This window comes from Hordeum vulgare, chromosome 6H (assembly GCF_904849725.1).
Source record: "Hordeum vulgare subsp. vulgare chromosome 6H, MorexV3_pseudomolecules_assembly, whole genome shotgun sequence".
NCBI classification, from domain to species: domain Eukaryota; kingdom Viridiplantae; phylum Streptophyta; class Magnoliopsida; order Poales; family Poaceae; genus Hordeum; species Hordeum vulgare.
The window spans coordinates 474306394-474322050 of NC_058523.1; the positions used below are offsets into that span (position 1 = coordinate 474306394).

A 15657-nucleotide genomic window follows, 5' to 3' on the forward strand; every position below is an offset into this window, starting at 1 on the left:
ATAAGTTCATGAGGCTAAAAATATGCTACTCCAACATATGCTAATCGAGCCAACATGCCGGTTCGTTTTATAACCGAACCGTGTCTGGACATGAAGGCGCAGCCTACGGGTTAGTAACGTGCTGATTCGGACCGGACCGTACCGTGCCGTGCTGGCTCGTTTGGGCAGGTACGGTCCACCCACGCCAGCAAGCAAAGCAGAGCCACGCCTCCTCGTCGCCGTTGCTTTGCTTTCGTCCTCGCTTTGCTTTCCCTTTCGTGCAGTGCCGAGCAAGACAAAGCTTTCCGCGGACGCGCACAAAACCCCCAAACCTCAGGCGCCCCACCCCCACCCACACGCATCACACACCACCCATCCAACCCATCCCCATCGCAACCCACGCGCCCCGGACCCGAGCAGGAGCAGCCATGGCCAAAGGAGCAGCCGGAGGAGGCGCCGTGAAGACGGCCCTGGTCGTCACCGGCGGCCTCGTCCTCGCCTGGCTCACCGTCGAGTCCGCCTTCAAGCCCTTCCTCGACCGCCTCCGCGCCTCCGTCTCCCGCTCCACCGACCCCGCCCGCGACCCCGACGAGGACACCGCCGCCCCCGCCCCCGCCCCCGAGGAGGACAAGTCGCCTGCCGTCGCCGCCGCTGTCGCCTCCGCCGTCGCCGAGGAGAAGGAGCCCACCGTCGCCGCGGCCGACCCGTCCGCGCCCCCGCTCCCGGCCGAGGCGGTGGAGAGCGAGGAGAAGGGAGCGGCCATGGAGGCCGAACTGGGAGAGAAGGGGGAGGCTGCCTCCAAGGCCGAGTGAAGACGGCGGTGCTCGTCTCGCCTCGTTCCGCTTCTGAATAGTATGCTGTGAACCTAATCTGCGCGTTTGGAGGTTGTGATGGATGATGCAATGTTTTGAACTCTGTTATCGGTATCTGCATCTTCAGGGCTCGTCTGAAGGTTAAGGCTTATCCTGGATTAGTTTCTGACATTTACATTCAGTTCGTGCTGTCATGCTATACGTCTGTGTGGATGGTTTCATTTCCCATGGAAACTGCTTGCTTATCCTGTGGATAGGAAACTTATTGTCACATAGGTTGTTCTAGCTCTTGAAGCTGCATGTGGTCCAGTCATTTTAATCAGTTTCCAGGCTAATGGTGATATGCTGCATCATTCAGTTATTTTGGGCTGTCTTTCCTGCTTGGTTTGTGCACTTCCTCTGACGGAAAAGCTACCTCGTACACCATTACATAAAAACTGCTTGCTTATGCTGTTGATAGGAAAATTATAGTAGCATAGATTGTTCTACTTCTTCAAACTGCAAGTCTGCAAGGTGGTTCAGTTGTTTAAGTGTTTCTTAGGCTAGTGAAATGATATGGTGCACCGTTTGATTATTTTGTGCTATTTTTCATGCTTTCACAATTTTCTCCGAGTGAATTAGTTATTCCTGTTATGCTTCTAAATAGTGATATGTTACCTGTTAATCCTATTTCGATGCTTGGGGCGTGTCTTTGATGCTGCCTAGTTAGAGTTCTTATTATTTGATATCTGTATATTTTACTACTCAGCTCAACTTAGCAGCATGGTTACTTACTAGTTACATCAGTATTTATTATATATTATTGATGTTCTTATATGTTCGTGCCGGTGCATGTTTTTTATTTCTTATTTTCTTGCTTAGAAGTAGTTTGCTCATATTACTATGTTGTTAGAAATTCAGGTTGACATAGGGATTCTCCAGGTCTTTTGTGGCAACAAATGTTTGGGTAATTTCCATTTCTAGATCACTTGATGAATCTTTTGATATTTTCATGTAACATGTTTTCCCAGTGCCCGGTACTACTTTTTCTGTATTTAATGCTGAGCTGTTGTATCTATTTGCTGAGTAAGACGGTAGACCTTCCAAGGAAGTCCAACCAATTATATGTTTTGAAAGGATGCAGTTTTTTTTTCTGCCGTTCTGTTCTAAGTGTTAGCTACAAGAGGCTTCTGAACTCTGTACTACTCCCTCTGTAAACTAATATAAGAGCATTTAGATTACTAAAATAGTGTTCTAAATGCTCTTATATTAGTTTACGGAGGGAGTATTTAACAAGAAAGTACAGTTTCACATTACCTGCTAGAGGATAAGGGTATACATTTGGAATCAAAGCCATGCTAAGTCAGTCACATTATTCCTTCATGCATGAAACATAGTTTGTTAGTAGCGTATCTGTAATGATAGTACTACTTAACTATTATGCTTGGATATCTAGTGTTGTTTTCTGCATTTAGTCATCATTTGTATATGTGTCGACAAAGCTGTTAACGTTGAACATTATTCTGAAGAAGTTATTAAGCATAACTGTTTGATGTAGAAATACAATCATTGTATTATAAGCTGAGATGACATGAATGCTTCATGCACAACACGTAGTCTGTTAGTAGTGTATCTGGTGTTGAAATGTCTTAAGTATTATGCTTGGCTAAACAATTGACGGTTTCTACCTTTAATATAATTTGTGTATGTGGCAACTGTCAACGAAGCCGTCGATTTTAGACATTATTATGTGGAAGATGCTATTAAAATATCTAGAGTATTATGTTTGTTTGGTGTTACATTGATATGGAGGCGGCAAAGCTTATCTGTTGTTAAAATATCTAGAGTATTATGCTTAGATAGACTAGTGAGTTTCTGCATTTAGTATCATTTGTACATGTGGTGACAAAGCTGTCGATGTTAGACGTTATCACGTGTTACAGTTTGATAGGGAGGGCAGCAATTATTGTACTAAGCTAATACTACTACTCCCTCCGTTCACTTTTGTAAAGACGTTTTAGACATTTAAGACAACAGCCAAAACAGTTCAATTTTAGCTGTAACATCTTACAAAAGTGAACAGAGGGAGTACATTATTACTTCATGCACAACTTTGTAGTCCATTAGGAGCTTATCCGGAATTAAAATACTTGGAATATTACGCTTGGATAAACTAGTGAGGATCTATGCATTTAGCCATCATTTATAGAGGTGACTGCAAATCTGTTGATTGGTAGACATTATGATACAGATGATATGATTGATTCCTGATGTTATGCTGTGTTAACATGATTACATGATAGTTCGATGATTAACAATATTTTGTTACTGTAAATTCTGTAATACTATGTTTTGGTGAAGTACTGATGTTTCTGCATTTATGCTGCAGTCATACATCCGACAACAAAGTTGTTAATTATAATTGCTAGATGTTAAGGTTCCAAACTGAAGTAACGCTATTTTAGTAAACTAAAAATTAGTCTCCTGATTTTCCAGTGATGCATTTTAGTTTTTCAAATGCAGCATCAAAACACAGGGGTGACATTGTTTTATTTTCATGGCTATCCTTAGGCTCAACGCATAGTCCGTTAGTAACTTATCTGGAACTAAAACATGTGAAATGTTACTCATGGATAAACTAGTGAGGATTTAGGCATGTAGTCATCATTTATAGAGATGACCGCAAAACTGTTCATTGGTAGTGGTAGGCATTGTGATGCAGATGCTATTAGTGGTTTCAACTTTATGCCATGTCAAAGCATGATCACATCATAGCTCGATGATTAACGATATTTTTTTGCTGAATTGTCTGGTCGTCAATCCTTTAGTACTATGTTTTGGTAAAGTACTGATGGCTTCCGCATTTGTGCAGCAGTCATACATGCGAGGGCAAAGTTGTTAAGTATAGCTGCTACTCCCTCCATTCCTAAATATAAGTCTTTTTAGAGATTTCACTAGGAGACTACATACGAAGCAAAATGAGTGAATCTGCACTCTAAAGTACTCCCTCCGGTCCTTTTTAGTCTGCATATAAGTTTTGTCCGAAGTCAAAGTATCTCTACTTTGACCAAACTTATAGAAAAAATTATGAACATTCACCATGTCAAATCAATATTGTTAGATTCTTTACGAAATGTAGTTTCATAATGTATATATTTGGTATTGTAGATATTGATATTTTTTAATATAAATTTGGTCAAACTTTGCAAAGTTTGACTTGACCGAAATCTAATACGCGGAGTAAAAAGGACCGGAGGGAGTATGTCTATATACATTTGTATGTAGTCCCCTAGTGAAACCTCTAAAAAAACTTATATTTAGGAACGGAGGGAGCAGATTTTAAGGTTCCAAACTGAAGTAGCACTATTTTAGTAAACCTAATAATTAGTCTCCTGATCTTATGGTGATGCATTTTAGTTTTCCGAATGCAGCATCAAAAGATAGGCTACATTATTTTGTTCTCATTACTATTCGTAGGCTCATGCACCATGGATTAGTTAGTGCTCACCTAGAACTGAATCAAGTTTGCTGTTCAGTTTTGATAACTCATTAATGATTTAGTATTTACTCTAGAATACTGCGATGACATGGTAATTGATGCTAAATGTTTAACTTTAAACTACATCATATGTTACTGTGATAAACAAATAACTAATCTCAATCCTATTACTCGCTTAATCAGAATACTTAAGTGATAAGTTGGTATGAAGGGTTGGTTCAGAACAGCGCCTGCAATTTGGTTTTGAACATATTTGTTAGTTATTGTTTGTGGTGTGCCATTTTCTGTAGCATTTATGGTTACCCCTACTTCCTGGTCTTAGTGTTGGTTAACTAATACAGTATAACTTAATTGTCTCAGCTGGTCTTCACTTGACAGTGAACATCATTCCGTCCAAAACTCCAAATTGCAACTATAATACTTGCTTGAAAGGATCTAGTGTGAGCGAATTCGCCGAATTGTACCAACTATCAGATGACATTAGGTATAGATGAATGTGATGGAATGGTCAATTTTCATATAAGGTGCCCCCATAGAATTGGTATGCATGTGATATTAGAGCACATGTAACGGTTAGTTGCTACTTGCTAGCATGATTTTCGTGATAGTTTCGTGCAGCATGAGTAGTTCTATTTAGTACCCAGTTCAGAATTAAAGTAGCTATTGCATTTAGTTTGCCAAATCTTAATTGTGATTTCTGCAATTCAGCAGTTAAAATATGTAATGATAATTTGGTAGGTGCTAAACGTTGAGTTTTCATAATCAAGTAACATTTGTTGCAGTAAAATAATCATTGACTTATGCAACTGAAGGTTTCTTTGGGTTATATTGACGACTGAAGACATGTGCTTTGTCAGTTCTTCATAGTTACTTTCAGTTCACATGCTGCAAGGTAGTAGAATTCTGTAAATCTTGTTTTAATTCAAAATAGTGAAGATATGTTTTGTGGCAACTATATTTGCTTGCCTATGTGAATGGTTCTGTTTCTGACTTGGTTGTGCGATTCTGTGGAAAATACACATTAGCACTCGTGCAAAATTTACCACTTTGTCATTTTAGTTTTGTTGGACAAGAGGCGATATAAGTGTAAATATAGTTTATTGATTTGGGTGTCTTTTGTGATCTGCCTGTAGCATAGTGTAAACTACACAACCTTTTATGGTTTTAAGCAGCATGGTACTAAAAATAGATCTCTGGTAGCTTATCAGCTGCCGCATATGATAAAACGCTGAATACACTTGTTTGGTCCTTCATCACTTTATGCATGCATTATTCATGTTTTACGTGCTCTCTGGGAATGAAACTGGTATTACAAATTAGGATATTGTCTATGTGATTGTATTGCTGTTTACTTTTTTCGGGATTAGAGAAGTGCTGTCAAATTGTTATAATAATATACTGAATATTAGCAGTAAGGTGTTTGAATCAACAATGGAATCAACAATGATTCGGTGTCATCGTCGATGCCTTTTATATGCTCGGTACAAACAGGTGTTGGTTCCAGGGACAGATACCTCCTTGCGGGAGGCATGACGGTTGGGCAAGGAGAGATTTCTCCTACTACCTCCGTCACGGTTTATAAGGCACGCACGTGTATCTAGGTCGTTAATTTGATTTATATAAAATCTATTGTTTAATATAAAAATTATATCATTAGAAAATAGAGCATCTAAAGTTTTTAATGATATACTTTTTGTAATATATGTTTATCATTAAGTTAATCAAATTAACGATCTAGATACACGTATCAGACTTATAAACTGAAATGGAGGGAGTAACTACATTTGTAATTAATCTTAACCCCCCTAATCTAGGTTTGACCATGTAAGCGTAGCGCTATCATCTCAAAAGGGTTCTCCTCTAAAAAGTTCTTATGAAAACTTGATGAGAATCTGAAACATAAACTCACAAAGAGATAGCATGATGTGATGTCATTAAACAAGGATATCTTAAAAAGAGACTCCCCCTGATGTCTTCAAGTCCCTAAGTCGTCGCATACCAATTTCATGAAAATATTTTTGGAATGTTGAGTTTGGTAGAGACTTAGTAAATAAATCAGTAAGGTTGTCACATGATTTGACTTGCAAGATGCTTATTTTCCCGCTTTTCTGAAGATTATGGGGAAAACCACTTTGAAGAAATAGGCTTAGTGATATTACTCTTGATGTATTCTGTTTGCATCTGTGCAACATAGGCCGCATTATCCTTATAAATAATGGTTGGTGATCCTATCAAACCAATTGCACATGATTGTTGCATGTGGTTTATCATTCTGCAAATCCATACACATTCACATGATGCTTCAAATAATGAAATTATTTTAGAATGATCTATAGATGTTGCCACTAGAGTCTATTTTGTAGACTTTCATGATATAACAGTACCACCATGTAGGAACACAAAGCCGGTCTGTGATTTGGCATTATGTGGATCAGAAAAATAGCCCGCATCTGCATATCCAATCATATCAGAGTCCAGATTTATCTGAAATTGGAAAAATAGGCCAAGATCCTTAGTGCCTTGGAGATATTGAAAGATATTCTTCACTTCAAACCAATGACGTTTAGTGGGAGTTGCGTTGTGTCTAGCAAATAGATTCACTGCAAATGCAATATCACGCCTTGTGCAATTTGCAAGATACATAAGCGCTCCAACGACACTGAGGTATGGAACTTCAGGGCCCAACACATCTTCTCCATCATCCCTTGGCCTGAATGGATCTTTATCTACATCTAGAGATCGAACCACCATAGGAGTTTTGGATGGATATGATTTGTCCATATTAAATTTCTTCAATATTTTCTGGATATAGGCAGCTTGGCGTACCATGATTCCCGAGGGAAGGTGCTCAAGTTGGATCCCCAAGCAAAATTTGGTTTTACCCAAATCCTTCATCTTAAATTTCATCTTTAGATGATTGCGTGCTTCATCAATGTCTGGTGTGTTGCCAATGATGTTGAGATCACCAACGTACACAAAAATGATGCAAAAATCCTACACAGGACTTCTTGATGAAGACACATGGGCAATTGTCACCATTGGAGTAACCTTTCTGAGGAAGGAACTCACTGAGTTGGTTGTACCACATCCGTCCCAATTGTCTTAAGGCATATAATGACTTATTCAGCTTTACATAATACATGTTGTGTTTTGCACTGTTACTCGGGACAAAGATTTCGTCACGAACCTTCATATATATATGTCTGAATCTAGTGATCCGTAAAGATATGGGGTCACGATGTCCATCAACTGCATGGATAGACGATTTTGCACTGCCAAAGATATAAGCTATCGGAAAGTGGTTCCACTCATTATTGGAGAGTATGTTTCATTGAAATCAATACCGGGTTTCTGTGTGAAACCTTGTGCCACGAGCCTTTCTTTATATCTCACCACCTCATTGTTCTCATTCCGTTTTCAGAGAAAAACCCATTTGAATCCCACAGGGAAAACATTTGAAGGTGTAGGTATTGCTTCAGTGAATACCTTTCTTTTGTTAAGCGAGGCAATTTCTGCTTGGATTTCATCGTTCCATTTAGGCTAGTCGGAGCGCCTCTGGCACTCAACGATAGACCTTGGATCATGATCAGTGAGAAGGGTATCTGCAATCTTTTCAGCAAAATATATGTCGACAGTCGTAGTCTTACGGTCAAATGATTCTCTAGAAACAACATAGTTGATGGAAATTTCCTGCACCCCTAGCGACTCTTCGTGATTTCCCAATACGACTGAGTATCGGTGTTCTGATGTTCTAGCCAGTTTGTGCACACTAGAGCTGGGTTGTGGAGGTTGCTCTTTCACTGGGTGTATACTATCCATTAGGTGTTTGTCAACGTTGAGTTGATCTGTGTTTACTAACTCCGAGGTTTTTCTCCTCGATTTCCTTTGTTGCTTGCTAGAAGCTTGCTCCTGGTCAGATGCCGTACTACTCCCCCTCTTTTTAGGAAAATGGAGTTGAGTGGTTTTTATTGGCATCTCCACTCTTTCTGGCGCGTTTCTGTCCGGATTTAAGGATTTTGTAACACCTTTCAGATCAGTAAATGAATCTGGCAGATTATTTGCAAGATATTGCATATTAATGATCTTACGAACTTGAAGTTCGGTCTCATGGGTACGTGGATCAGAGGATGAAACAACATGAGCATTCCAATCAATTTCCGGGCATTCTTTCTGGTACTTGAAATCTCCCCTAATACTGGAAAATGTTCCTCATATGAATATGCAATCAGCGTGACGGGCTGTGAACAGATCCTGAGTAAGGGGCTCCAGGTATTAATAATCGACGGCGATTCGTACCCCACATAGATCCCAAACTTTATGTGTGGGCCCATAGATGTCCGCTGTGGTGGTGACATCGAGATGTATGCAACACATCCGAACTTACACATATGGGAAATGGTAAGAGGATATCCACGTATCAATTCCAGAGGGGAAGAACTGTGATATGCAGTTGGCCTCAATTGTATCAAGTCAGCAGCGTGTAAAACAACGTGACCCCAACAGGAGGTTGGCAAGTTGCAATTCATCAACAAAGGTCTTGCAATGAGTTTAATCCTCTTAAGCAGATGGAGTAATAATTTTCTGGTATGGCGGAGTTTATGAAAGAGAATACTACATATGGTCCACCTAACATAAGTTGAGCAAGCAAATAGTTTATGAAAGGCTCATTAAATTATTAGATGTATATTACTCCTCCGTCCCGAATTACTTATCTTAAATTTGAAAGATACATATATATATATATTTACACACGTATTAGTGTTATGTATATAGAAAAATTTGAGATAAATAATTCGGGAAGGAGGTAATACTTTATATTTAGAATATACAAGAAAGATAAAAAACTGAGTATTGACACTCAAAATACCTCACTAGATGTAAATTATATGGTTGGTTATTCACTAGTTTACTAAAGAAATTAATCCATTAGTATTTCAGCAATGCAAAGGCTATAGAACAAATGTACTACATGATGAGGCAAATCTCTTCTGCTTAATTAATTAGCTTGGCAATTCTCTTCTGTTTAATTAATCAATAAAAAAAATCCTTTACCTTTGTTAAAAAAGTGTACTACATGATTTAAATGAAAATCGAAGAACATACATACTTATACGATCTGATCTAGTTCAATTTCAGTTAAAGTGACGCCGTATGTTCATCCTTGCGGCCTCGCCGAGTCGCGTCGCCGTATACCGGCCAGAACATCTCCCCATCGGTGAACTAGGGCCGCCACCTGCCACTACCACCCTGGCGGTCGCCGTTGCCTGGTGCCCTGCGTGTTGTTGCCTCTATCATGAAGATCATGGTACACGTGTAGTCGGAAGGTTTAGGACGTAATCCATGACGTGCAGTCAAGCGGCCATGAACACGCCCCATCAGCAGCTAAGCCCAGCTCAAAACATAAATATTGTATCAAGTTGATAGTATACGTATGATGCTTATTCAAAGTTTAGGTATGGCATGTGCCAAACCTTGCCAGATAGCTAGCTTCACCTCTGCTCTTAATCAATGCTCCACTCATACCATTTTGTGTATGGACATAAGGAACAGAGTGATGAACTTGAATCCCCAAAGCCATGCAATAATCGTTGAAAACACGTGAGGAGAATTCTGCTGAGTTGTCCATTCGAATTGATTTAATTCGACTTTTAGAATAATGAACTTGCAACTGAATGACTTGCCTCATTATCTTAGCAAATTCATGGTTCCGTGTGGATAGAAGTCACACATGTGACCATCATGTAGATGCGTCAATCAGAACCATGAAATAACTGAAAGTCCAGATAATGGCTGAATGTGACAACAAATGTCTCCTTGAATACGTTCAAGGAACTCAAGTGGTTTAGCTTGTATTTTGAGATGCGAGGGCCTCAAAATTAGCTTTCCTTTGGAACAAGATGTGCATACAGAATCAGAAGATTGAGGAAATTTTGACTCAAGCAAATTATGACCAATGGAATTGCTAGTAATTTTTCTCATCGTCCCGATTCCGGGATGGCCTAGGCGATCATGCTAGGTTTGGAATGCGTCAACATTCTAAAAAATTACTTTGTATGCAACATGTTCCACTAGTTTGATGTACGTATAGTACAAACCAGACGATAGAGAAGGATTTTTCTCATGTACTCCCTCCGTCCCAAAATAAGCGTCGTAGATTTAGTAGTAAATTAATATATATTTTGTACTAGATCAATGACACTTATTTTGACACCGAGGAAGTACCCTTTTCCCATATCCGTGATCTTTACTAAAGAGCAGATACTCCTCTTTGTTTTCTTCATGGGTTTCAATATGAAAACCATCCTTACGGATAGATCAATAACTGAAGAGGGTACGTGATGAGTCGGGATACAATAAAGCATCCTCTATCGTCACTTGTGTTCCACTTGGGAGGGTGAATATGGCACGTACAGTACCAACAATCACTGTATCGCGTCCAGCGATAGTTAGAATATCTTCATTCATCTTTTTCAGAGTTTGGAAATATTTCATCTCCCTTAGTATGGAGTTTGTGGTATCACTGTCCATGTTGGAAATATGCCCTAGAGGCAATAATAAATTAGTTATTATTATATTTCCTTGTTCATGATAACCGTTTATTATCCATGCTAGAATTGTATTGATTGGAAACTCAAATACATGTGTGGATACATAGACAACACACTGTCCCTAGTGAGCCTCTAGTTGACTAGCTCGTTGATCAAAGATGGTCAAGGTTTCCTCACCATAGACAAGTGTTGTCACTTGATAACGGGATCACATCATTAGTAGAATGATGTGATGGACAAGACCCAAACTATGAACATAGCATATGACCGTGTCAGTTTATTGCTACTGTTTTCTACATGCCAATGTATCTGTTCCTATGACCATGAGATCATGCAACTCTCGGACACTGGAGGAATACCTTGTGTGTATCAAACGTCGCAACGCAACTGGGTGACTATAAAGGTGCTCTACAGGTATCTCCGAAGGTGTCTGTTGGGTTGGCATGGATCAAGACTGGGATTTGTCACTCCCTGTGACGGAGAGGTATCTCGGGGCCCACTCGGTAATACAACATCACAATAAGCTTTGCAAGCAATGTGACTAAGGAGTTAGTCATGGGATCTTGTATTACGGAACGAGTAAAGAGACTTGCCGGTAACGAGATTGAACTACGTATGGAGATACCGGCGATCGAATCTCGGACAAGTAACATACCGATGGACAAAGGGAACTGCATATGGGATTGATTGAATCCTTGATATAGTGGTTCGACCAATAAAGATCTTTGTAATATGTAGGAGCTAATATGGGCATCCAGGTCCCGCTATTGATTATTGACCGTAGAGGTGTCTCGTTCATGTCTGCATAGTTCTCGAACCTGTAGGGTCTGCACACTTAATGTTCGGTGACGCTAGAGTAGTATTGGGATATGTATGTTGGTGACAGAATATTGTTCGGAGTCCCGGATGAGAGCCCGGACGTCACGAGGAGCTCCGGAATGGTCCGAAGGTAAAGATTTATATATGGGAAATCCTATTTTGGCTACCGGAAAAGTTTCGGGTTTATCGATATTGTATCAGAAAGCTTCTGGAAAGTTCCAGAGGGTTTCGATGGAGTCCGAAAGGGTCCCTCCAGCCCCTAGGACGTGCATGGGCTGTAAGGGGGCGTCCAAGCCTTGTTGGGCCAGCCCCCAAGGGCCCATGCGCTTGGGAGGGAAGAGTCCCTAAAGGGGAAGGTACCTCCTAGGTGCCTTGGGGAGGGAGGAAACCTCCCTAGGCCCACGCCCCCTCCTTGGAGGAGGGGCTAGGGATGCGACCCAACCCTCCTCCTAGCCTCCTATATATAGTGCAAGAGAGGGAGGGGCTGAACACATCAATTCCCACTCCCCGGTGGAAGCCCCACCTCTCCCATAACTCCGTTTTCTCCTCATATCGGTTCCTGTAGCGCTTCGCAAAGCCTTGCTGGCACTGCTCCACCATCATATCCACCATGCCGTCGTGCTGGTTGAGATCCCATCTACTTCTCCTCCCTCTCTTGCTGGATCAAGAAGGAGGAGACATCATCGAGCCGTACGTGTGCTGAACGCGGAGGTGCCGTCCGTTTGGCGCTAGATCGGGAAGGATCGTGATGAGATCGCGGGACGGATCGTGATGAGATCGTGGGACGGGCTGCAATTTGGATCGCGAAGATTTTCCACTACATCAACCGCGTTATATACGCTTCCTCTTAGCGATCTACAAGGGTATGTAGATTCACTCTCCTCTCTCGTAGATGATCATCACCATGGATAGGTATTGCGTGTGCATATGAATTTTTTTGTTTCCCTTGCAACGTTCCCTAATAGTGGTATCAGAGCTAGGTTCATGCGTAGACGATATCTCGAGTAGAACACAAAAGAGTTTATGGGCGTTGATGTTCAATTTGCTGCCCTTCTTAGTCTTTTATTGATTCAGCGGTATTGTTGGATTGAAGCGGCCCGGACCAACTTTACTCGTACGCTTACGAGAGACTGGTTTCATCGACTGTCATGCAACTTGTTGCAGAAAGATGACTGGCAGGTGTCTGTTTCTTAACCTTTAGTTGAATCAAATTTGACTGAGGCGGTCCTTGGAGAAGGTTAAATAGCAATTTGCATATCACCGTTGTGGCTTTGTGTAAGTAAGATGCGATCATACTAGATACCCATATCAGCCACGTAAAATTTGCAACAACAAATTAGAGGACGTCTAACTTGTTTTTGCAGGGTATGCTTGTGATATGATATGGCCAATGACATTATATGATATATTGGATGTATCAGATGATCATGTTGTAATAGTTAAATATCGACTTGCACATCGATGCTACGGCAACCGGCAGGAGCCATAGGGTTGTCTTTAAATTTATTTTGCGCTTGCAGATGCTCTTGCTATATCGCTAGGCAGTAGCTTTAGTAGTAACAACACAGATAGCACGACAACCTCGATGGCAGCACGATGATGGAGATCATGGGCAGAGCCGGTGACAATGGAGATCATGCCGGTGCTTTGGTGATGGAGATCAAGAAGCACAAGTTCATGGCCATATCATGTCACTTATGATTTGCATGTGATGTTAATCCTTTTATGCACCTTATTTTTCTTAGGATGACGGTAAAATTATAAGGTGATCCCTCACTAAAATTTCAAGATAAAATTGTGTTCTCCCTGACTGTGCACCGTTGCGACAGTTCGTCGTTTCGAGATACCACGTGATGATCGGGTGTGATAGACCCAAAGTTCACATACAATGGGTGCAAAATATTTGCACACGCGGAACACTCGGGTTAAACTTGACGAGCCTAGAATTGTAGACATGGCCTCGGAACACAAGAGACCGAAAGGTCTAGCATGAATCATATAGTTGATATGATCAACATGGAGATGTTCACCATTGAAGCTAAACTCAACTCACGTGATGATCAGACTTGAGTTAGTGAATTTGGATCATGCGTCACTCGAATGACTAGAGGGATATCAATTTGAGTGGGAGTTTTTAAGTAATATGATTAATTGAAGTCATTACCATGAACATAGTCAAAAGGTCTTTGAAAATTATGTTGTAGCTTGCGCTGCAACTCTACTGGTTTTAATATGTTCCTAGAGAAAATTTAGTTGAAAGATGATAGTAGTAATTATGCGGACTAGGTCCGTAAACTGAGGATTGTCCTCATTGCTGCACAGAAGACTTATGTCCTTAATGCACCGCTCGGTGTGCTAAACCCCGAGCGTCGTCTATAGATGTTGCGAACATCTGACATACACGTTTTTGATGACTACATGATAGTTCAGTGCATAATGCTTAAACGGCTTATAATTGAGGCGCTGAAGACGTTTCGAATGTCGCGGGACATACGAGATGTTCCAAGGGATGAAATTGGGATTTTAGGCTCGTGCCCTTGTTGAGAGGTATGAGACATCCGACAAGATTCTTTGTTTACAAAGTAAGGGAGAAAATCTCAATCGTTGAGCATGTGCTCAGATTGTTTGAGTGCTACAATCGCTTGAATCGAGTGTGAGTTAATCTTCCACATGAGATAGTGATGGTTCTCCAAAGTCATTGCCACGAAGCTACTAGAGCTTCATGATGGACTATAACATATCAGGGGTAGATATGATGACCCTTGAGCTATTCGCGATGTTTGACACCGCGAAAATAGAAATAAAAAAGGAGCATCAATTGTTGATGGTTAGTAAAACCACTAGTTTCAAGAAGGGCAAGGGCAAGAAGGGATACTTCATGAAACGGCAAACCAATTGCTGCTCTAGTGAAGGGACCGAAGGTTGAACCCAAACCCGAGAATAAGTGCTTCTGTAATGGGGGGAATAGTCACTGAAGAGGAACTACCCTAGATACTTGGTAGATGAGAAGGCTGGCAATGTCAACAAATGTATATTGGATATACATGATATTGATGTGTACTTTACTAGTACTCCTAGTATCACCACGGTATTAGATACTAGTCCGGTTGCTAAGTGTTAGTAACTCAAAATAAAAGCTATGGAATAAACGGAGACTAGCTAAAGGCAAGGTGACGATATGTGTTGGAAGTGTTTCCAAGGTTGATGTGATCAAACATCGCACGCTCCCTCTAGCATCAGGATTAGTGTTAAACCTAAATAATTGTTATTTGGTGTTTGCGTTGAGCATAGACATGATTAGATTGTGTTTATCACTATACGACCATTCATCTAAAGAGAATAATGGTTACTCTGTTTATTTGAATAATACCTTCAATGGTCTTGCACCTAATGTGAATGGTTTATTGAATCTCGATCGTAGTGATACACATGTTCACAATATTGATGCCAAAAGATTCAAAGTAGTAATGATAGTACCACTTACTTGTGGCACTGCCACTTGAGTCATATTGGTATAAAACGCATGCAGAAACTCCATGCAGATGTATCGTTTTGGACTCACTTGATTTTGAATCACTTGAGACATGCAAATCATACCACATGGGCAAGATGACTGAAGGCCTCGTTTTCCAGTGAGATGGAACAAGAAAGTAACTTATTGGAAGTAATACATTTTTGATGTATGCAGTCCAATGAGTGCCGAGGCATGCAGTGGATATCGTTATGTTCTTACTTCACACATGATTTGAGTAGATACTAGTATATTTTCTTGATGAAACACACGTCCGAATTATTGAAAGGTTCAAGTATTTTTAGAGTGAAGTTGAGGATCGTCGTGACAAGAGGATAAAATGTCTACGATATGATCCTAGAGATGAATATCTGAGTTGCGAGTTTGGTACACAATTAAGACAGTGTGGAAAACGTTTCACAACTAGTGCCAGCTGGAACACCATAGTGTGATGGTGTGTCCGAACGTCATAGTCGTGCCCTATTGGATATGGTGCATACTATGATGTCT

General features: G+C 40.6%; 1 protein-coding gene across 1 annotated transcript; it reads left to right on the forward strand.

The window, feature by feature from the left end:
* Nucleotides 1–268: 268 nt before the first annotated feature.
* Nucleotides 269–1152, forward strand: LOC123404045. Its single transcript, XM_045097959.1, has one exon. It carries the CDS (start codon nt 408–410, stop codon nt 789–791), a length of 384 nt encoding a protein of 127 aa, XP_044953894.1. The 5' UTR covers nt 269–407; the 3' UTR covers nt 792–1152.
* Nucleotides 1153–15657: the final 14505 nt, after the last annotated feature.